Below are 22585 nucleotides of genomic sequence, written 5' to 3' on the forward strand. Positions count from 1 at the left end.
CAAGAAGAAGGTGGCTATTAGCCCCTTCTAGGCTTGTCCAGGGAGGTGCAAGAGGGAAGGATTGGTATCTATCTGATCAGACTTAAGGGCAACAGGCCAATAGTTGCCATGTTACCAGAGAAAAGAACAGGGTCTGCAAGCTTTCAGGTGATAAATCTAAGGAAAACAAGAGCCTACAAGTACTATCCCTGCAAACAGAGGCCGGAATGTGGTGTTGGCTAAACAGTATGTGGAGCCAGCAATGACCTTGAATGGCTCCACAGAGGACAAGCAGCTGCAGAGGGAGTGGAAGATGATGAAGGCTCCCTTTGCTACAGGGTCATGCAACCACTGAAGCCAACAAAGCACAGGGGCAGCAGGGAAAGTCATTATGTAACAAATTGTGAAACAAAGGAGGACCTGGTTCTCCTTGGTTCAGCCTTCTGGGACATACTGGCCACACATCACAGAATTCTGAGCACATAGAAACCGAGAGCATAGGTAGGCAAGGCGCGAGCGGCACCAGTCTCACCAGCGTAACAGGTGCTGGTTCACAGCAGGGATGTCTACCTTTCAAAACAGCAGCTGACCAGCTCTGCTATCTACACATCCCAGGAGCTTGGCTGGCCAGTGGGATAGGGCAAGTGTAGCCTGCCCTTTGATCAGTAGAGCTACTTGGGGTTGTTTGTCATATCCTATTCATCATTGTAGTTTCTCCCCCTATAGCTGTATCATGTGAGCCATAGGTATTGTGGTTTCCAGTATACCTTTCCCATCATGGTTTTAGTGTTTAAGCTATCATAAAGTATTGAAACTGTACCCAGAGGGGGGTACCCACATGTGAGAGCATTCTCTCTTCCCCAAAGAACTCACTGTAACAGGAGGGGATCTCTCTGTTATTTCTAAATTGCAAATACATGTAAATATGTGTATGCATTGCATTATATGCCTTTAGATTTTAGCTTGCTGTAAATTTATAGCTTTATCTTGCTTCCAAACCTTCTGAGCTAGTCTGGTGATTTTATTTTGGGGGGATAATTTTAAGCCTACCACAACCTGATAATCAAAATTACTCTGCCTATCTGGAAAAGTCTGTTTTGCCATACTTTCCAAAGAGAAATTTGACTATAGCCTGCAAGCCACCAATAAAACATCAAGTGTCCTAATAATTGAACACATTGCAGATGATCTATCCTACTATCAGTGATACAATTTGCTCTGAATTACCCTGCAAACATGGGAAAAGACATCCACGAGTCTTTCAGGCACAAAAACATGCCAGAGGTACTTCAAAGGGCAATAGTGGGGCATGGAGTTTATACCTGTATTCAGGGGGGCTTTGCAAGCCCTCTTGAGTATTTCCTGAATTCCAAGTCATTTCAGCAATATCCTATCAGCACGTTTTCATCAAGCACTGCTGATCTACAGCTTAACATCACAGCCCCATCTCAGTATGTACTGTTTGATTTTTTTTGTGCTGCCAAGAGTCTCTTGCATCATTCAGATGTCTCTCTTCATGTGAAAAGTAAGATTTTTCTGTCATCGCTCTTTCTTGCCCCATTTGGAGCTCTTCCAAAGAGATTTTTTTCATATTACAAGTTTCATGTGATACTTTTGGGGAAAGAACCTTAGTTTGAGTGTCTAACAACCTTGCCCACCAAATTCCATGGCTGCTAAGGTCAAAGGGCAAGTGGCACTTAAGAGAAAGCAAGCACATTGAAGACAGCTTGCCACAGCAGTCCTGCCATGTCACTGGAGTCCCGTCTGACAAACCAACGCTGAAGATACTCCCCTACCCCGAGATATTTGTTAAGAGATTTGCAATAAAACAACTCAACAAAACACAAACACCAATTCAAGCAGCAAAGTTCCTTCCTTTGGCAATAAAAGGGACAAGGATCAATCTCTTTAAAGTCAGACAACAAATATTAATGGAGAGCACACAGGAAAAGGATGGACAAAGAACAACTTTCAGCTGAACTGAGTTTTGCAAAACCGGCTTGCAGAGAACACATTTTGACAACAAAAAAACCCAAACAATGCTTAAAGTATGTTCCCTAGAAGCCAGTAAGAACAAAGAAGGCTTAAACAAGCCAACAGAAGTTGTTCATCTTTTAAAACATATTTTCCTCTATCAACTATTACAAATAAACAAGAATTATGACAAATAGCAAAAAGCCACATCTGTTGAATCTTGAACATAAACTCCAAACGTCAATTTCCTAATAGCTTATGTTTGGTTGTGATCAGTGGTGATCATCTTCCCAAAACCAGGAATCATTAGCAGTTTTCTCATCTCTCTGCTGGCAAAAGAGGGGGGGAAGCACAACATTAGTAGGTAAGAAATTCCAAAGAGATGACAATTAGTATCCGTGAGAGAGACAACAAATAGTTTCCTATCAAGAACACAAAGGCAAATCTACCTTATCTTAGTATCTGCTCTCAGGGAGGTGACAATCAGCTGGCTTTGAGATGACAGAAAAGGTCTATTATTCCTTCTGTGCAGCAGCACTCTACCCCTTGTAGACAGTTGCTTGCAGTTAAAAGTATATTTTGCAAAATACTTAAAACCAGGAAAACAAATATATTTTATCAGGTATTTTATACAAAAGTAACTGCCACAGGAGTAGCAGTTATAAGAACGAGAAGCATTTACAGTCACAAATAGCACAAATAAAACTAAGTCAGTACAGCTGCAGAAGAGCTGTCCTGTTCTCCTCTGCTCTTGCTGGCATTCCCATACCAACTATCTTCCTCCAGCTCACAGAGTCATCTGTTCAAGTGCATAGTCAAGCAGACTGGAGAATTAACTCAGCTGAAACCTTAAAAAAAAAAAAAAAAAAAAGGCAGGAAAAGACAAGTTTGCTGTAGTTTAGTTCCCCATTCTAATTTGCCAAACTTCTGCACTGGCACCAGGCCAGGTGTGCTAGTTTGAAGCAGGCTAGAATGTTTTGGTGAGAACTAGATTACAGGCTGTGAGAAGAAAACAATGGTGATGTCTACTTCACTCACAGGCTTGCTGAGATGTATAAGAATGTAAATATAGATAAGACAGTCGCTCTCTGTCTGGGCTTTGGGCTGCATCTCTCCCTAACCTAACCTGTTGTCTGTGTGACTAAATCCACCTGCGTCCTAACCCCCCTGGCTGACTCTCCAATAAGGCAAGATCTGGGGTAAGGGAAAGGGGTGGAAGGGTGGTTGAGAACCCTCCTCGGAACTCAGGTTTCTGGGAGGGCTGTTGTGTTTCTGTATTACTTTGTAACTTGTATAATTCTGTATATAACTGTATATACTGTAAATATCTGCTTGTACATTGAGCTGAGCTGTAAATATAAAGCTTCATTCAATTTCCAGAGTCACTGAGTCTAGTCCAGGTGATTTCCAAAGTGTGGGGGGGTGGGTAACACCCAAACCATCACACCAGGACTGCATCTCCTATCAACAACTGTACTAATACAGCACATTCAAAGCATGTCCTTGGGCTCCAACACTGTTCTTGGAAGTCTGCACCTCACACTATTCAGATTTCTATGCTGGTCTTTAGATCTAGAACTCATATTGTTATTTTTTTCCATAAACAATGCATTTTTTGTACCTTGTATGCTCTCCAAGGTACTACACTTTCTGTATTGGGTTTTCTTGTCAAGTCTGTCAAAACAGTATCTCATTGGTATATCACAGAAAAGTATTTTTAATCATATTCATAGAATGGCTTAGGCTGGAAGGAACCTCAGAGATCATCTAGTCCAAACCTCCTGACACAGGCAGGGACACATCTCAACTAGACTTAGTTGCCAAAGACCTCATTCAACCTGCACTTAAGCACCTCCAGGGGAGAAGACATCCACAACAACTCTGGGCAACCTATTCCAGAGTCTTAAGAACCTTTTCCTAAGATCTAGTCTAAACCTACTCTCCCTCAGCTTAAAACTATTCCTCCTTGTGCTATCATTAGACACTTTTATGAAAAGCCCCTCTCCAGCTTTCCTGTAGGATCACTTCAGGTATAGTAAGGCAGTGATAAAAATCCCCTGGAGTCTGATCTTCTCCAGACTGACCAAAGATCCCTCAGCCTATCCTCAAGGCAGAGGTGTTCCAGCCCTTGAGTCATCCTTGTGGCTCTCCTCTGGACTTGCTCTAACAATTCTATGTCCTTCTTATGATGGAAACACAAGAACTGGACACAGTATTCAAGGTGAGGTCTCACAGAAGCAGAGTAAAGGGGAAGAATCACCTCGCTTGACCTGCTGGTCACACTCCTCTTGATGCAGCCCAGAATACACTTTGACCTCTGGACTGCATAAGCACACTGGCAGCTCACGCTGAAAGCATCTTTTCCCACCCCCTCTACATTCTTCTGATCTGGAATACCCATTTTAGTTGTGTTCACTTTATCTCTGACATCCCTAAATTATATCAGAGCAAGTAAATGACATCTGTAAATATTCTAGTCTGATAAAATAATATTTCGAGGTACTGAAACAGAGGAATATTTTTTATTACTGAAGGCGAGGAAGTGAGGGAGAAAGACCCTACTGCAGTAGCATACAGAAGGTGGCAGAAATGAGTCTCTTCGATGAAACGCAGAGCCCAATGTTGGAGCCACTTCAAGGAACATGTAAACACCGCGGATCGCCACTGGAGGCTGCTCCAGGACACCGGGAAACTTACTCCTTCCATTTTAAAGCGAGACGCACACCATCAGCCGATCAACTCTTACCAAGTTCGTACTTAACGTGCTTTAATTTTCCAGAAAGGACAAGAAAAAGCACACGATTTAAGAGTCCCGAATTCCACCAACAGGAAATATTTTTTCTTATTTGTCTTGTGATCCGAGTCGAATTTTAAGGCATTTTCAATACATCACTATTTCATTTTATGCTACAACTAGTTCACACTGTACTACTTGCTCTCTTTTTGCATAGTGTCAACAACATAAACCCGCACTTCAACAAAATAATTCAAAGTTTATTGTAAGGCAAAATGGAAAATTTATTAACTCTTGACGTGCAAATTAAAACCAGAAGGAAATCATCAGTCTTACTAGGACATACTATCGAGATATGAACGGAACAATTTGTGCTCCAGTAGTGAATATTGCTTCTAGACCTCAGTACCGCCGCAAAACGTTGCCATTATTTTACTACACAGATTTCAACGCCGTTTTGTTCTCAGTGAAGCAAATAACGAATTCGCTATTTACACCAAGACAGCTCCTATTAGCAGGAATGGGGAGTCGTCTTCAGAGAAACAGAACGAAACCCAACACTGACACCCACTGACCCTGTCCTGCACTGTTTTCAGTGAGCTGAACTTCCTTCAGCGGCGAACACTATTTGTTGCTACACTCCAGCTTCGAGTTCCTTGCCAGCTAACAGCTTTGCCTCACCTCTTTTACAACCGACAGAGTAACTTCTACAGATGCACAACTTATTAACCCCCCGTACCTGCACTCCCCTGGTTTCAGTCCTCTCAGGCACACCTGATGCTGGACGCCGGCTTCACACCCACAGAGGGCGCGGGGCTCAGGTCGCCTACGAGTCCCATACTAACCCAGTCAACACAAACTGAGCATCAGGTCTGCCGGCGAGCACCTTGAGACAGGGGCTGAACCCGGGCTCTGACGCCAAGCCTCGCACCCCTTCCACTCCCAACAACGCCTTCAGACCGCAAGTTGAGCGGCAGCCACGAAGGCCCTAGAGCAGTCGAATCTCTCCAGAGGCCAGGAAGCGCAGCTCCATACCCACCCCAATACCTAGGCACAGGGCCCCTGACAGCCGCCGCAGCGGCGGCAGCAGCTCCCAAAGCCCTAGAGCAGTCGAATCTCTCCAGAGGCCAGGAAGCGCAGCTCCATACCCACCCAAGTACCTGGGCACAGGGCCCCTGACAGCCGCCGCAGCGGCGGCAGCAGCTCCCAAAGCCCTAGAGCAGTCGAATCTCTCCAGAGGCCAGGAAGCGCAGCTCCATACCCACCCCAGTACCTGGGCACAGGGCCCCTGACAGCCGCCTCAGCGGCGGCAGCAGCTCCCAAAGCCCTAGAGCAGTCGAATCTCTCCAGAGGCCAGGGAGCGCAGCTCCATACCCACCCCAATACCTAGGCACAGGGCCCCTGACAGCCGCCGCAGCGGCGGCAGCAGCTCCCAAAGCCCTAGAGCAGTCGAATCTCTCCAGAGGCCAGGAAGCGCAGCTCCATACCCACCCCAGTACCTGGGCACAGGGCCCCTGACAGCCGCCTCAGCGGCGGCAGCAGCTCCCAAAGCCCTAGAGCAGTCGAATCTCTCCAGAGGCCAGGGAGCGCAGCTCCATACCCACCCCAATACCTAGGCACAGGGCCCCTGACAGCCGCCGCAGCGGCGGCAGCAGCTCCCAAAGCCCTAGAGCAGTCGAATCTCTCCAGAGGCCAGGAAGCGCAGCTCCATACCCACCCCAGTACCTGGGCACAGGGCCCCTGACAGCCGCCTCAGCGGCGGCAGCAGCAGACCCCTGCCCCGCGAGCCAGTGCGCACGCGCCAGAACTCACCCATCTTCCCGCCCAGAGCGCCGGCGCCTTCTGCTTCCGCTTCCGCCGGACCACTCCCGCTCCCGGCCACGCCCCCGAGCAGGCCTGCCCTGGAAGCTCCGCCCCCCGGCGAGGCTCCGCCTGCTCCCGCAGGCCCCGCCCTGAGCCCATCCCGGGAAGAGAGGCAGGGTCTGGCCCGCGGGACGCAGCTCGCGGTTGGTGGAGGAAGCTCTCGCGAGAGTTGGGGTCCGGAAGCGGCAGTGAGGCCGGCGGGAGGTGGCTGAGGAGGCGGCGGGAAGGGAGTCGCTGTTGCCGCTAGCGGCTGCGCCCGCGGCAGCGAGAGGGGCTGACAGCGGTGCCGGCCCCAGCCCCGCCAGAAGTGGCTGCTGCAGTGGCGGTTCTACACGGGCTCTGCCGAGGTGGCGCCTTGGCAACGGTCGCGCCCTGTCGGGCTGTAAGATGGCGGCGGCGGGCGGGGGCAGTAGTGTGAACCCCTTCCTCAGCGACTCTGAGGATGACGAGCTGGAAGAGTCTAGGCCCGGCGGCGGCAGCAGCAGCAGCAACGAGCCAGGCTGCCCGGCGTATCCGCAGCATCATCAGGAGACGGCATCCACGGGGAGCCCTGAGGAACTGCCGGGTTTGCGTACGGCGGCGCCGGTCGATGGCGGCAGCGATGCGGGGGCGGGCGGCGGTGCCGGCGCGGGGGAGCCGCCGCGGGTGCCGATGGACGCGATAGCAGCGCAGCTTCTGCGGGACCAATTCTTGCTGACAGCACTGGAGCTGCACACGGAGCTGCTGGAGAGCGGCCGGGAACTGCCTCGGCTCCGCGATTTCTTCTCTAACCCGGGCAACTTCGAGCGGCAGAGCAGCACACCGCCCACCGGTGGGGCCCTGGGCAGCCTGGGCGGCGGCAGTACGCTCGGGGGAGCAGGCAGCAGGGAACCCGGGTCTGGGCAGCTCAGTAAGTGGCCGTGTCTCAGAGGATGGGGAGGAGGGTCGGGGGTGACGGGCTGTGCGGTGAGAGGCTCAGGGGAGTGATGCCAGCTGTCGCTGGGCGCACGGGGTTGGGCGGGGATGCTTCACGGTGCGGCACTTGCCGGTACGCGTCGCTAGGGAAGCTGGGCGGCCGGGCAAGGCGTTTTGTATCGCATCCTGTTTGCTGTAGCCTACGTGTGGGACTAGGGGAGGCTGTAGGAGCCAGGTAGTCGGGGGTAAGAAGATAGGCTGCCAGGACGGGTGTTACCCTGGTCCTACTCATGTGTCTTATCGAGCCGTAGTCTTTTGTGAAGGTTATGTGTGTGCCAGATGTGGAAGAAAGGTGAGGACTGGAAATGCTAACCTTACTTTTTATCTGGATCAGGATGTCTTGTCCCTTTAGTGTTTACTGTCAAAAGATTAGTCGTGTGCTACTAGGAGAAATAATTAAGTATTAAGCTATGACTGCTACATACAAAGTCTAAAACTGTCAAAATTGGAATGTGAGAAACCAGCATGTTATTTCTGCTGATGCACTGGAATGGCTAAGTCATCCAAGGATAGGTCTGAGTTTCCCAGGTCATGCACAACTAATGCAGTGTTTCCTGTAATGAATGGTGGCATGTTACCGAATGCTGCTTTTTGAGATTTGGACTTGGGGAGTAGTAAATAGACTGGGTTCCTATAACTTTTGGAAGAAAAAGTAGTGCAGATACTGCAAAATGACCATGTAGTTGGCCCTAGAAGTTTTGAGTTTTAGTAATAGAGCAGATGACTTAGAGTAAAGCTACTTGCATGTCTAATTAATGTTATTGTCACGAAGGATAGAGCTCTAAAACGGGGGTAGCTTGTGGAAGTAACTTGAGAGAAGCTGTCCAGCCACTTGAGTTTTAAAGGTTGTGTATTCAAATCTGTTATCTACGTTGTGCTTTTCAAAAGGTTGTTTTCTTTTTGTCCCGTCAGTGATTGAAAAGGTAGTTCACATTGAGTGACTTTGAAAGGTGACAGATCCAGAACTCAAGCTCAAGTAGATTTTTTTTAAACTTAACTGCCATCAGACTTTCTTGCAGTCTGGAATCTTAGTGTTAATTGCTAATTGTCATAGTGCTGTTCTACATGATTCTGGTTTATGTCAACAAAAGTTGATAGTCTCACACCTTTGAATTTATGCCAGTTTCCAATTGTTAAAAAATAGATTGCAGAGGACTCTGATGGGCTGGAAATTATAGTGTTAGCAAGAGTTTTTTTCCCTTAACTGTCTGATGTTACTGGATTTAGATAGAGGACTAAGCCATTCGTCAGATCCAACAGTAAATGTGAATCATTGCCTAAGTTACTCAAAAGAAGTTGAGTTTTGCTGAGAGATCCAGTCTGTTATCCCCACATTCATGGATCCTCACTTGGGAATTTGAGAGAGTGTAGGTAAGAGTAGTGCAGGTAGCTTCTCTCACTTTAACATGCCAAAACCAGCAACAGAACAAGGGGATACAGTCTCAGGTTGTGCTGGGCGAGGTATAGGTTGGATGTTAGGAGGAAGTTCTTCACAGAGAGAGTGATTTGCCATTGGAATGGGCTGTCCAGGGAGGTGGTGGAGTCACCGTCCCTGGAGGTGTTCAAGAAAAGCCTGGATGAGGCACTTAGTGCCATGGTCTAGTTGACTGGCCAGGGCTGGGTGCTAGGTTGGCCTGGATGATCTTGAAGGTCTCTTCCAACCTGGTTGATTCTTGATTCTATGAATAGTTTTCCTTGTAGAAATGGTGCAGAAAATAGCAGTTTGGTATGACTGTCATTTTAAGGTCATTTGAATTTATGCTTTAGTGAAAAATAATTCTTAATGTGGTCAAACGAAGGAAAAAAAAGTTCTTTATTTGTGTTGATAGCTGAAGTCAGAATGTCTTCTCAGTGCTAGCTTTGCACCTGCTCCTCCCTGCCCCCAAGTGAGATGAATTTCTGTGGTTTTACACTGAGGTTTTTGGTAATTTGAGCAGATGAAGTAAAGTGTGACTGGCAATTCTTATTGAATGTGAAGTATGTTTGGAATGCTGCCTGAGGATTTCCATGGAGCAATGGAAAGCTTTTGTACCGAGTGTTTCCATACAGAATGGGAGAATTTCAGTGCAAGTATTCATTGCCACTTCTCAGAAGCCTTTTAGGCAAGCTGAACTATGAGTACACAGTGGAACTTCTTTGGGTTTTTTGTTACCTTTATAGGCTTCTGTAAAGAGATTTTAATGGAATATCATGGGATTTAAGCAACTGGCATGTGATCAGCTAGTGACTTAAAAGCTGTTTTTTCTTTAAACCATGCCTCAGAGCACTTGGTTACAGAAGCAAATGATAGTCAGATGACTGGGATTTCTTAGCTTTTTGCAAAAGCACTGCTGTGAACAGAGATTAAGGTGTATTTTAATGAAAAAACATCAAAATGGGTATTGTGCCTAGCAGCTTTGCTCTTCTAGTTGGAAGCAAATAGACTTTGTCAAGAAGTCACTACTATTTCTTTAGATGCACAGCACTTGTGTACAGTCATCCTTCATGTCCTGTATCTCTGCTAGGTTTTCCCAAGCTTCTATGACAGCTTCTTCCATGGACTTCAAAAGCAGTAGCTGCACATCTACAAGGCTATTTCTAACGCTGCTCTAGTGAGCGATACAGTTTGGTAGTCCCTCCTTCATGCAGTATTCCAGATCATTTGCAAAGCTTTGGTTATCACCTGCACATCAAAGTTGAATTTATATTCCATTTCATATCATCTTTGCATAAGAAAGCACACTGTAAATTGAGACACTGGAAATTTAGGAATGAAACTGGCACATTTCTCATCCCTGTTCCTGAACTTTGATTGTTTTCCCCTATATCCATATGATCAGAATTCAAGCTTGAGCATAGTGGGTGATAAAACTTCTTTTTTTTCCCCATGTGATTGATAAAATGCCCTTTGATTTCTAATGCTTGGCAAGTGCCATTTCCTGAAAGGATGCAGCTTACACTGTTAAAACTAGCTTTAATCTTAAACCCTGTCATTTATTTTTCTTTATGGCTCCAAAAGCTCTGAATTGTGAAAATTTGAGATAGTTTCAATGAAAATTGCAAACAAGGAGCTTGAACATTTATGTTACATCTGTGTTTTTCAGGTAATTTCTGTGAGTTTCCAAACTGAGTTTGTTTGTTCCTTTCTGGAGACTCGGTTCCAGTTATTTTAAGCTGAGTGCAGAAACACAAAGCATTGATGCTTCTTCATAGCAAGCTCCTGGTTTTGTTTACGGTTTGGGATTCTTTTGTTTCAGACATTGTGAAAGATCTCTCTGGTTTTGCTTGTAACCTTTGGAATTCGGATGGGTCCCACTGGAAAAAGTCACATGAAATGAGCATATTGATTGTGTTTTTATGATAGAGGAATGTCCTTGCAATGGCTCTCAAGCCTGAGTTACAGACATTGTGATGATGTGCAGACCCTTGTCATGATCAGTGTTTCCCCAGATTTTTGTGTTGTGGCAATGTATAGTAGAACAGGGCTACCTCAAAACTATTATATCTCAGCATAAATGGTAGCCTAAGTATGATAGGAAACTGAGGAGGAGACAAGTATTTTCAGTTGTTCTAATGATCAATTCCTTGATTGTTAGGTATTTTGTTGTCATCAGTTCAAGTAGCGTAAAAGAAGTAAACAAAAACATCTAGTCTTGTTAGCTATCTCTCCAGATGCTGTGAGGTGGAATGAGGGCTTCTGGGTGAGACAGAAGTTTTACTACCTGATTTAGGAAAGGTGCTTCTCTGCTAAGCGTGCCTGAACAAGGAGCTTTGACTGTGGCTCAGGGGAAAAAAACAAGAGAGTTTACTTTTGGAAGGAGGAGCAGGCAACTGAAGAAGAGTACAGAGGTCTTGTTAGGTCATGCAGTAAGAAAATGAGAAAGGCAAAAGCCCAGGTAGAAATCAATATGGCTACTTTCATAAAAGATAACAAAAAACATGTTCACAAATACATCAAGAAGAAGAAGAGAGCCAAGGAGAATCTCCGTCCTTCACTGCATGTGGTGGGAGTATTCCCACCAAAGAAGAGGGAAAGGCTGAGGTACTTGATGTCTTCTTTTGCCTCAGGGTTTTGCAGTCAGGCCAGTTGTCCTGAGGGTATTCAGCTACTTGAACTGGAGGACAGGGTTGGAGAATAGACTGTATCTCCCATAATCCAGGCGGGTGCAGTTGATACTGCCCTGCTATGCCACCTGGACACTCCCAAGACTATTGGGCCAGATGGGATCCACCCAAGAGTGCTGAGGGAGTTGGCAGAGGAGCTTGCCAAGACACTGTCCTTCATTTATCAGCCGTCTTGGTTGGCAGAGAAGGTTTCAGCTGACTGAAAGCTTGCTGATGTGGTGACCATCTGAAAGAAGGACTAGAATGAGGATGTAGGGAACTACAGGCCTGTCAGCCTGTCCTCTGTATCAGGGAAGATTATGGAGCAGTTCATCTTGAGTGTGCTTGCACATCATGTGCATGACAGCCAGAGCATCAGGCCTAGTCAGCATGGGTTCATGAAAGTCAGGCCCTGCTCAACCAACCTGGTCATCTTCAATGGCCAGGTGACCCACCTAGTGGATATGGGGAAGGCATTGGGTGTTGTGTAACTGGTCAAAGTCTCTGACACTGTCTCACACAGCATTGTTCTAGAGAAGCTGGCAGCTCATAGCTTAGGCAGGTGTACCATTTGCTGGGTAGAAAACTGCCTGGATGGCCAAGCCCAGAGAGTTGTCATGAGCAGAACTAAACCCAGCTGGAGGCTGGTCACAGCCAGTGTTTCCTAGGGCTGCGTTTTGAGCCCAGTATTATTTAATATCTTTGTTAATGATCTGGATGAAAGAATTGAGAGCTCCCTCAGTAAGTTTGTAGTTGACAAAAAATTGAGTGAGAATTAGGGTAGCAAAGGGAACTGGACAGGCTGGAACAGTGGGCCAAGATCAATTGTATGAGGCCAAATGCTGTGTCCTGCACTTCAGTCATAACCCCACACAACTCTACAGGCTTGGGGCAGAGTGGTTGGAAAGCTGCCTAGCAGAAAAAGACCTGGGGGTGCTGGTTGTCTGAACAATAGCATCCTGGCCTATATCAGAAATGGTGTGGGTAGCAGGACTAGGGAAGTGGTTGTGCCCTCGTATTTGGCACTGATGAGGCTGCACCTCCAATACTGTGTGCAGTTTTGAGCATCTCACTCCAAGGACATTGAGTTGCTGGACTGTGTCCAAAGACAGTGCAGTGAAGATGGAGAGCCTGGAGAACAAGTCTTAGGAGAAGTGCCTAAGGGAACTGAAGAAGAGGAGGTTAAGGTGAAACCTTATTGCTCTCTGCAACTCCTTGAAAGGAGGTTGTAGTGGGGTGACTGTTGATATCTTCTCCCAAGTGACTATCCATAGAACAAGAGGAACTGGCCCCTAGATGCACCAGAGGAGATTTAGGTTGGATATTGGGAAAAAATTATTTACTGAAAGAGTGGTCAGGCATTGGAACTGCCTGCCCAGGGAGGTGATGGAATCACCATCCCTGGAGGTGTTAAAAACCCATATAGACTTGGCACTCTGGGACATGGTTTAGTGGGCATGTGTTATCTGGTTGATGGTGGGGCTCGTTGATCTTAGAGGTCTTTTGCAAGTGTAATGGTTCTTAGTAAGGACAGGATGCAAAGGTACACATCAAAGCTGCTGGTATCAGCAGATGGAACAGACCAAATGTTGTGTCTTTAAATTTAGTACAGAAAATAAGAGGTTTGTATGTAAGGAGAGTCAAGTTCCCTACTGACCTGTTACCTGTATGAAACTTGAGAGATTTCACAGTGCTCATAGATGTTGACATTGCTGGCAGAGAAGCCAGATGAACTTGTCTCCAGTTGTTACTACTTTAAACCCTTCTCCATTTTACTTACACTGGTGTTTCTGAGAAGTTGAGATGCACTTCCTAGCTTATGAACTTCTTAGTTTAAGATTCTGCAACTGTGGAGCTGTGCTGATGAGAGGATAATTTAAGCTTTGGCTGATACCTATGCTGGGGTGATGTGGGATGTAATAGTAGATTAGAAAGGAGGTTAGTTCCCATAAGGGTGTCATTACACAAAGAAATAACAAGGTACCATGAGATAAGCGTGACGTCAATGGGCAAAGAAGGACAGTAGGCCCTAGTGACAGCAGGACATTAGTAACCACTAGTACTAGGCATGTAAGTATTAAGTTAGAAGTAGCAAGTATACATTCATGTTTTATTTTACACTGTAGTACTTACTCATACGTTCCTGTTCTCTGGGAAACAATCCTAAACAAGGGATTGCTGGTTTGTTTCCCAGCCAACGCACCAAAAAGGAGTGTGATGGTTTGGCCCTGGGCGGGGGCCAGCACTCACCAAAACTGCTCTATCACTGCTCTTCTTAGATGGACAAGGGAGAAGGAAAATATAACTAAGAAGCTCATGGGTCAAGCTAGAAGCTGTTTAATAAGGCAAAGCAAAAGCCAAACCACATGTGGAAGCAAAAGCAAGCAAAAATACTATTCTGCTTCCCATCAACAGGCAATGTCCGGCCGCTCCCCGGGAGCAGGGCTTCAGTATGCACAGCAGTTGCTCCCCAGGACAAATTCTATTAACAAGTGCCCCCACCCTTCCTTCTTTCACATAGCTTTTGTATCTGAGCTGACATCATATGGCATGGAATACCCCTTTGGTCAGTGTCTGTGTTTAAGGAGCTGGACAGGCTCTTCAGCTCTTTAAAGTAGTTGAAGAGGAACTCCACACAGGATTGGATAGAAATACAGCATATCACTGGAAGTCTAAATGGAAGTGCTTTTTATAAACTACATGCTACAGTGCAAAACATATAAAATACAAAAGAAATCCATAGGCCACAGTTCTCCAAAAAGCCTCCTTTGGCCTAAGTTTCCACAAACCTCCCTCCAGAACCAGACCAAAGTCCAGGGCCTGAATGCCTCCCCATATCTCCCTACTTCTATCCCACACTCATCAGGCCCAAAATCATGCAGCTAAAAATTAGCTTGGCCAAGGACAAAGTCAGGCTACAAACCTCCTCTGCAAAGCAGAGATAAGGTCCATCCTGCAAAGAGAGAGAGTGAGGGAGAAGAAACTGACTCTGCAGCCAGTTTTATGGAGATGCAGGCATTATGGGAATGAAGCAACATGTCCTGGGTGCTCTGGCCTTCCTGGAGGTCCTCTATGATTTCTTAAAGACACCCTGTCTCAAACCATGACAGTCAGTTTGGGTCAGCTGGCCCAGCTGTGTCACCTCCCAAGATCTTGCTCACTCTTCAACCTGCTGCTGGGGGGGATGCTGGAAAAGCACAGCCTTGCTGCCTGGCTGAGCAGTAGCCAAAATGCTGGTGTGTCATCAACACAGCTACAGCATTGCAAAAGATGCTCTGGGGAGAGCTAACTACAGCTCAGCCAAACCCAATATGTTAAGGATTTGCTATGGAAAAATTAGTTGCATTAGTCCTGACCCCCTGTTCTGTTCTGCTGCCAGAGCTACTGTTATTTGTCTCTGTTAGGGAAGGCAGAAGTGCACTGCTATATATAGGCAGTGCAGCTAGTTCAGTTGTGTGAGTTTAACCACGGTTTAAAGTTGGTTTAAAGCTTTGGCAAGGTGTGCTGGCTTTGTTCTGAATAAGAAGTTTCTTTCTGATGATGGTTTTGCTGTTACAGAAAAGAGGTATTTGGGGCAGTGAGGAGGGGGAGAAGTGAAACAGCAATAAGTAATTAGAACCAACCCTTGGAAGCTTGTTTAAGCTCCCCTGTACATAATTTTAATTCTGTATAAGTTGAACCCTGGAAGCATAGAATTTTAGGTGTTGGAAGGGACCTGTTGAAGGGACCTAGTCCAGCACCTCTGCTGAAGTAGGATGATCTAGGGCAGGCCACATAGGGTTTTGAAAGTCTTCAGGGAAGGAGGCTCCACAACCTCTCTGGGCAGTCTGTTCCAGTGCTCTGTCACCCTCACAGTAAAGCAGCTTTTCCTCATGTTGAGGAGGAATTTCCAGTGTTTCAGCTTTTATCCACTCTTCCTTGTCCTACTATGGACACCACCAAAAAGGGACTGGCACCCACCCCACAGATTATTTATAAACATTAGAAAGATCCCCTCTCTACCTTCTTCTAAAGACTAGGCAGCCCCAGTTCTCTCAGCTTGTCATCATAGGAGAGATGATCAAGTCCTTTAATCATCCTCGTACCCCTCTGTTGGACTCTCTACAGCAGATCCTTGTGTCTCTTGAATCAGGGAGCCCAAAACTTGATACAGTATTCCAGGTGTGGTCTTACCAGGGCAGAGCTGAGCTGGAGGAGAACCTCCCTAGACCTCTGGACACACTTCTGTTAGTGCGCCGCAGGTTACCATTGGCTCTCTTGGCCACAAGGGCACATTGCTGTCCCGTGGGTAGCTTACCAACTTTCCTTCTTCTAGAGAACTGTATTTTTTGCTGAAGGTGTGACTTGTAAATTCAGTTCAGCTGAGAGAGCACTCCAAATTTTGTGAGATTCATTACCCATTGCAGAGCTTTGTCTAATATTTGTAAGCAAGGAATTGAGATCTGCTGCCCTGGAAGCTGCTCTGTGTGCAGTTCATCATCCCTCTTTTTTAAAAAGTTTTAAATGTGGGACTTGTAAGTTCTATGAAATCAGAATGACTGAAAATATAGAAGAATAATCTTTTTTTTTCAGGAGGTTCTCATACTTTCAGGCTAAACTAAGCTTTGTACAAATTCTGAGTTATGTAACTTACATATGTGGAACTCTTTAAAATATAGCATTAGAAGTCTTTTTCCTATTAATCTATAAAATGAGTCACAAACCCTTTTGTTGTATGTTCAAAGTTATAATTTCATCTTCAATGTATTATTCAAGTTTACTTTTTAGTGTACTGCAAAGAGACAGGTTTGAGAAACTGAGTTGAATTCTCTAGCACAGGCTAAAATGTGGAGTGATGTAGTCAAAGCTGCAGGCCTTGTATTTATGTTATTTATGATGTGCTTGCCTGTGTCATGGCACAAAGTACTTTGAGCTTGTTGGATGATAAGTTGTTCAAAAAACAACTGTAAAATTGTAGGATTTTTTGTTGTTTTCTTGTTCACAGAATCATTGAGGCTGTTTGATACAATTAGCAAAAACAAAAATTCATTGCTTAATTCTAACAAATAAATCTAAACATGCTACAATTGATGTGTAGAATGCAACCTTTTCCCCATAATTATTCACATCATTCTTTCAGAAAATAATCTCTCTTGCAAATAGGTGTATTTAACCAGGCTGTGCAAAAAATAAAGTGAAAATTATTACCATCAGGAAAAAAGTTTTAAAATTGCTGTCAGTAAACAGAATTACAGAATCATTGAGGCTGGAAAAGACCTCCAAGATCATCGAGTCTGGCCTATGAACCAACACCATGACATCAGCTAAACCATGCCACCACAGTCTGTGATTCTGTGAAGTGCCACCTCTAATCTTTCCCAGGGATGGTGACTCCACCACCTCCCTGGGCAGTCCATTCTAGTGCCTAATCAGCCTTTCTGTGAGGAAGTGCTTCCTAATATCCACCCTAAAGCTCCCTAGGCACAGCTTCAGACCATGCCCTCTTGTCCTGTCGCTGGTTGCCTGCGAGAAGAGCCTGACCCCGGGCTGACTACAACTTCCTTTTAGGAGGTTGTAGAGGGTGATAAGGTCTCTTCTTCTCCAAGATGAACAGCCCCAGCTCCCTCAGCCTTTCCTTGTCAGACATTCCCTCCAGCCCCCTCCCCAGTCTCAGCACTCTGCTCTGGATGCACTCCAGCACCTCAATATCCTTGCAGTGAGGGCCCCAGAACTGCACACAGTACTCGAGGTGAGGCCTCACCAGTGTTAAGCACAGGGGCAGAATTAGATCCCTAGCCCTGCTGGCCACACTATTCCTGATACAGGCCAAGATACTACTGACATTCTGTGTTGGTTTGGGGTTTTTTTGTGGTCTTGTGGTGATGATGGGTTTGTGTCATTCTTTTTAAACCAAACCAAGTTGAAAAAGCCTTTACTAAACTTTTTCCCTTGGAGCACTATAGGGGAAAGGTAATTTACTTCCTCCCTCCTTGTAATATAATGCTTCACGATGGTGATGCAATGCAACTGATTACTTTGTTGTTGAATTGAAGGAAATACTGTCACATTAAAACTCACAGAGTAAAAATTTATTGTGTAAATAATAAGTACTTCATCTTGTTTTGATGTCAGAAGGGAGATCCATCAGCTGCTTTGTCATTTGACAAAGCTGTTGGATTAAGAGAAATCATAGCAAAACTCACAGAATGGTTAGATTGGGAAGGGACTTCTGGAGGTTACATGGTCCAATCACCCTGCTGAAGCAGGGCCACCTACAGATGTTTGCCCAGGACTGTGTCCAGGTGGCTTTGAAACATCTCTATGGATGAATATTCCACTGCCCCTCTAGGCAACCTGTGCCAGTGATTTATCACCCTCAAGTGAAAAAGTTCAGGGGGAATCTCCTGCATTTCAAATTGTGCCTATTGTGTCTGGACCTGGCAGCAGGCACCACTGAGAAGAGCCTAGCTCTGTCCTCCCTTTGAGTGGGTGCCCACGTTCCTAAGATCCTTCCTGAACCCACTCTTATTCAGACTGAGCAGCCCCAGCTCTCTCACTCTATCTTTGTAGGAGTGGTGTTTTGATCTCTAGTTGCTAGTTTTTAATTCTTTAAAATAATTTTTAGCATTTTGTAGAATCAGTGTTAACATACTTCGTTAAAACTGGGCACAAGACAGTACATTTTCCACTTCTATGTGGAACTCAGGGAAATGGGAACATACTAGAACTGAAAGATAAAGGAAACAGAGAACTCAATGCTTGAGAATTAAGACAAGTACTTGTATTAAGAAGTCTCTCAGAGAAGACAGCTTTGTAAAGACTAGACTGAGAATTTTGCTTGGTGTCAAAGAGTCTTAGAAAGCTGGGTTACTGCAGAGAATGGAAAAGTCCTTGTAATGCAGGTGGGTTGGTACACGTTGGGAAATGCAGTGATGTAACATCAAGCGTATGATGTTAATTTGATACTGTTGATGCTTTCTGATTTCTGCAGAAACTAGTCATAGTCTTGTGCTGGAAGAAGTACCTCCAAGCCATGCTCCCTTAGCCTTCTTGTTTTGGGAAGCTCTGGTAGCTGAAACGCACTGCAGCACATATGTAGGAGCCATGCTGTCTTTGATGCTTTCCCCAAGGTCATACACATCCAGATCTCTATGTTCGCTGCAGCAGCATTCAAGGAGCTTTGCTTAGGGCCATCTTAATACTTTTAAACACAGCTCATTTGAATGTTGCTTCAGAATGTCCATGCAGTAAGCCTTGCACGAAAGCACTGTCTTACTGCTATGCTTCTTCACAAGACTGGCTCAAGTACCACCTGATTCAGTGAGTGTTGTTTCTGTGCTAGGGCGCAAGATCCAGCTCTTTGTAATTTAATCTCTTGCATTATTTTCTCCTTTGTGCCTGTCATGAGAGCAAGGGCTGTATCTTTTTACAGCAGTGTCTCTGCAAAGTATGTTTTACTGATCTGGTGTGTGTTTCTTTCTTTGTTTCTCTTGTTCTTTAACAGCAAGCATACGTTAGTTTTCTCATAGTAGTTTATGGGTTTTTTACCTCCATATACTTTCTGTGAATTTTCATGACTTGCTAGTAATATGAAGGAGATAAATGTATTGATCATCTGTTTTCACTCTGGTTTGGATTGCCCATCAGAGACTGGTATTAATCTAATCATTTTGAATGCTTTTTCTCAGTAATTTCTGAGTGGATTGCTTTGACAGCTTGAAAGTTAATTTTATTCTAATAGCTTTGATATTCTTTTCATTTGATCATCCAAGGACTTATTTTCAGAACACACAAACTTTGAATATTCAACAGATCTCACCAAGTGAAAACATCTGGGAGAGAGCAAGAAGTACTTGCAGTTGCAAATAAAGGATGATGCATTAGATGCTTACAACTTAGTGTCTGATGTAATTAATTCCTTTAAATAGTACCATCTTGGAGTTACCATAGTGGAGTGGAATGTGTTGGTCTGGTTCAGTTTATTCTGCAAGTGCAAATTGGTTTAGAAATTGAAACAGAAGCCTGTTATCTACTGTAAAGATTTTATACTAGATCAGGTATCTGCTGCCATGGATCAAGTTTGCTTTGCTGGCTGATGTGGCATTGGTAAGCTTGGAACAAGTAGAAACATTGCAAGTGTTAAATATAGCAACTATTAAGACTTCTTAAAGTAATATTGCTCGAGAGCTGTCTGGTGAACCTGCAGAATAATTTGTGGAGAATTAGTTTAATTCGTTTGTCTATTTCAGTTGCTACCTAATGCAGCTACAAATAGAATCTGTTAATTGATGATCACTTGTTTTAGTGTTAGTGATGAGCAGTTCTTAGATTTAATGTGGAAGGGACTCCATTAAAGCTTTTCAAGTTTTCATATTATTCCACCTTTTTTTCCCCAAGCCCGTGGTGTACTGCCTGTTCCTGTTTGGTAAAGGCTACAGTAAAGGAGAAGTAGAATTATTACAATCAAGTATAATACCTTCAAAGTCTGGGTTGGGTTTGATTTGGTTTAATGCAAAGTATTGTTTATTCTTTTCTTCTTCAAGCACTGATGTGTGAAGATTCATGAAGAGTCTAGCTGATAGTTCTATAATACTATGATAGCTGTAAGTTATTATCCACACGAATAACACTAATAGACTTTGGGTCTATTAGGCCCTTTGGGCCTTTATTATCCAGACTAACAGGCCTTGGACTTTTAGTATCTTCAAAGAAAGATTGTGTCTTCATGTGATGTCTGAGCTGTCTGCCTACAGCTGTTTCTTCTTACATATAGCCACATAATTCACATAAAGCCTGGCTTAAACGGGGATTTTGGTGTAGTATGTAGAACATCCAGTGGAAAGCAGCTCTGATATTGATTGGCACTGCATCTTGTTCCACATGGATGCTAATCAACCCAAAATTTTCAGTAGTCAGTTTTCTCTGATCAGTTTAAAATGTGGTTAGTCAATTATTTCAGCAATTTAATATATGGAAACAGTCTTGTTGCAGATACTTTTCAGTACAAGGGAACTCTTAGAGGTGCGAAGTGAATTTGCCTTGTACAAGCATAGTATCATGATTACTACTTTTTGAATTCCAAGGAAAAAGATAGGAGGTTTTTGTCTTTGTATGCTTTGCTTGGTTAGTAGTTGATACATGAGGATATGACTTCCTGTGATCTTAGGGAAAACATGATAACTTATTGGGTGCTCTACCAACTAGCAATTCTTGCAATCAATTTAGATGTTTTCAAAGTAAATTCAAATAGCTTCTGAAAGGTTTGGGCTGGGCCTTTTTTGGTTTCATTTTTGTTTTCTCTTGTGCTTTTCTATAAAGTAGTATCACTTGGTTTGTCTGATTTTATCTGATCTACAGTGTTGTGCTCATGTAAGGATGATTTAATTATGCATCTTAGTAGAAGACTGCAGCATACCCCTTCTTCATTCATATACTGTGAAACTGACTTATGCCCCTTTTTGTGTCTCTTTAGGTAAGCTGGTCAAAATAAACTCTTTTTACCACCAGACTGAATTAAACTTAAGCTCTTTTGTTATTACATATATCAGTGGAAGGGGATCACACACGCAGAATCACAGAGAATTGTTTTGATAGGAAATGATCATCGAGTCCAACCATCAACCTAATACTGCCATGGCCATTAAACGTCTTTCCAAAGTGCCATGTCCACACATTTCTTGAACACCTCCAAATGTGATTCCACCACATTCCTGGGCAACCTATTCCACTGCCTGACCACTTTTCCAGTAAAAATATTTCTCCTAATATCCAATCTAACCTCCCCTGCACAATTGCAGGCCATTTCTTCTCATCGTATCACTTGATACCAGAGACAAGAAACTGATCATCACCTTTCTCTAGCCTCCTTTCAGGGACTTGTAGACAGCAATGAGATATCCTCTCAGCTTCCTCTTCTCCATACTGAACAATCCCAGTTCCCTCAGACACTCCTCACAAGACTTCATCAGCTGCTTTTGCCCTTCTCTGGACGTTCTTCAGCACCTCAATTGCTTTTTGTCGTGAGGGCTCCAACTGAACACAGTATTGGAGGTGCAGCCTCACCAGTGCTGAGTACAAGGTCACAATCACTTCCCTACCTCTTGCTGGGTGCGAGGTTCATTTTGGCTGGAGAATTTGCCTAGGGAATAGAGGATGTTAGCAGAAACCTGCATATCATAGAGCTGACAGTTCTGGGAATAAGAAATTAATTAAAATTCCTTTCCTCTGAAACTAAAAACATGGTAGATTTCAACAGCAAATAAAAAACTTCTTAGCTTTATGTATCAAATATGGATCTTAGTTTTCTTATTTTGTTGATTCTTTTCCAGTGGTGGAGGTAAGAACTATACACAAGGTCTCCTTTGCTATCCCAGTCTATCTCTTGGCATTTCACTGGTACGAGCTACAAAAAGCCTAAGCTTGTTTCACTTTTTTTTGTAACCTCTGACAATCTCTTTTTCCATACTACAATGAGACATTTTCTGCAGTCATTGCTACCTGCTTGCCAAAACTCTTCTATAAGGTTGATTTACCATTTCTGAAACATTAAACTGACAGCAATTACTTTTTTTCACTATTTACTGGGAAACCCTTTAGCAATAAAAATAATTAGATATTGCTGATTAGAAAGAAAAGTGTTGAGGATACTGAAGAAGTGTAAAATCCATGCACAAGAGACAGTTGGTAAGAATGTGCCTCATGACAGCAAATTGGCTTCCCAGTGCTGTCTCACAACTGGCTTTTTTCTAGGAAAGAAACAAAACTCAGCCAAAGTGTACTCCTTTTCATCAGTTTCCCCCTACAAGATTCTACTTGGATTATTCTTCACCAAATAACTTAAACTTATTATTTAATTTTTTTATTGCAAAACTTAAATGAAGAAATCTACACTCTACATAGCAGAACAAAAATCACCTTCTCTTCCTCTTTCAGTTCAGCAAGTAGTTCTCTTTTCTGAATCATATGACTCATAGAATCATGGGACCTTTGGGTATCATCTAGTCCAACCATCCTGGTGTT

At 44.3% G+C, this 22585-nt stretch overlaps 2 protein-coding genes across 5 annotated transcripts in view; one reads left to right on the forward strand and one right to left on the reverse strand.

The window, feature by feature from the left end:
- PIGN (phosphatidylinositol glycan anchor biosynthesis class N) overlaps positions 1–6572 on the reverse strand; it is a 108143-nt gene extending 101571 nt beyond the window's left edge. For both annotated transcript variants that reach the window (XM_064160839.1, XM_064160842.1), the window contains exon 1: positions 6500–6572. The gene's annotated coding sequence lies outside the window, so the exon portion shown is untranslated. The remainder of the gene's footprint in view (positions 1–6499) is intronic.
- Positions 6573–6721: 149 nt separating this feature from the next.
- RELCH (RAB11 binding and LisH domain, coiled-coil and HEAT repeat containing) overlaps positions 6722–22585 on the forward strand; it is an 80779-nt gene continuing 64915 nt past the window's right edge. For 2 of the 3 annotated variants that reach the window (XM_064160843.1, XM_064160844.1), the window contains exon 1: positions 6723–7439. In XM_064160843.1, coding sequence (XP_064016913.1) covers positions 6938–7439 — 502 coding nt within the window. In that variant the 5' untranslated portion in view covers positions 6723–6937. Of the gene's footprint in view, positions 7440–22585 lie in introns of all 3 variants that reach the window. The other variant, XM_064160845.1, reaches the window with a different exon arrangement.

This window comes from Pogoniulus pusillus, chromosome 21 (assembly GCF_015220805.1).
Source record: "Pogoniulus pusillus isolate bPogPus1 chromosome 21, bPogPus1.pri, whole genome shotgun sequence".
Classification (NCBI taxonomy): domain Eukaryota; kingdom Metazoa; phylum Chordata; class Aves; order Piciformes; family Lybiidae; genus Pogoniulus; species Pogoniulus pusillus.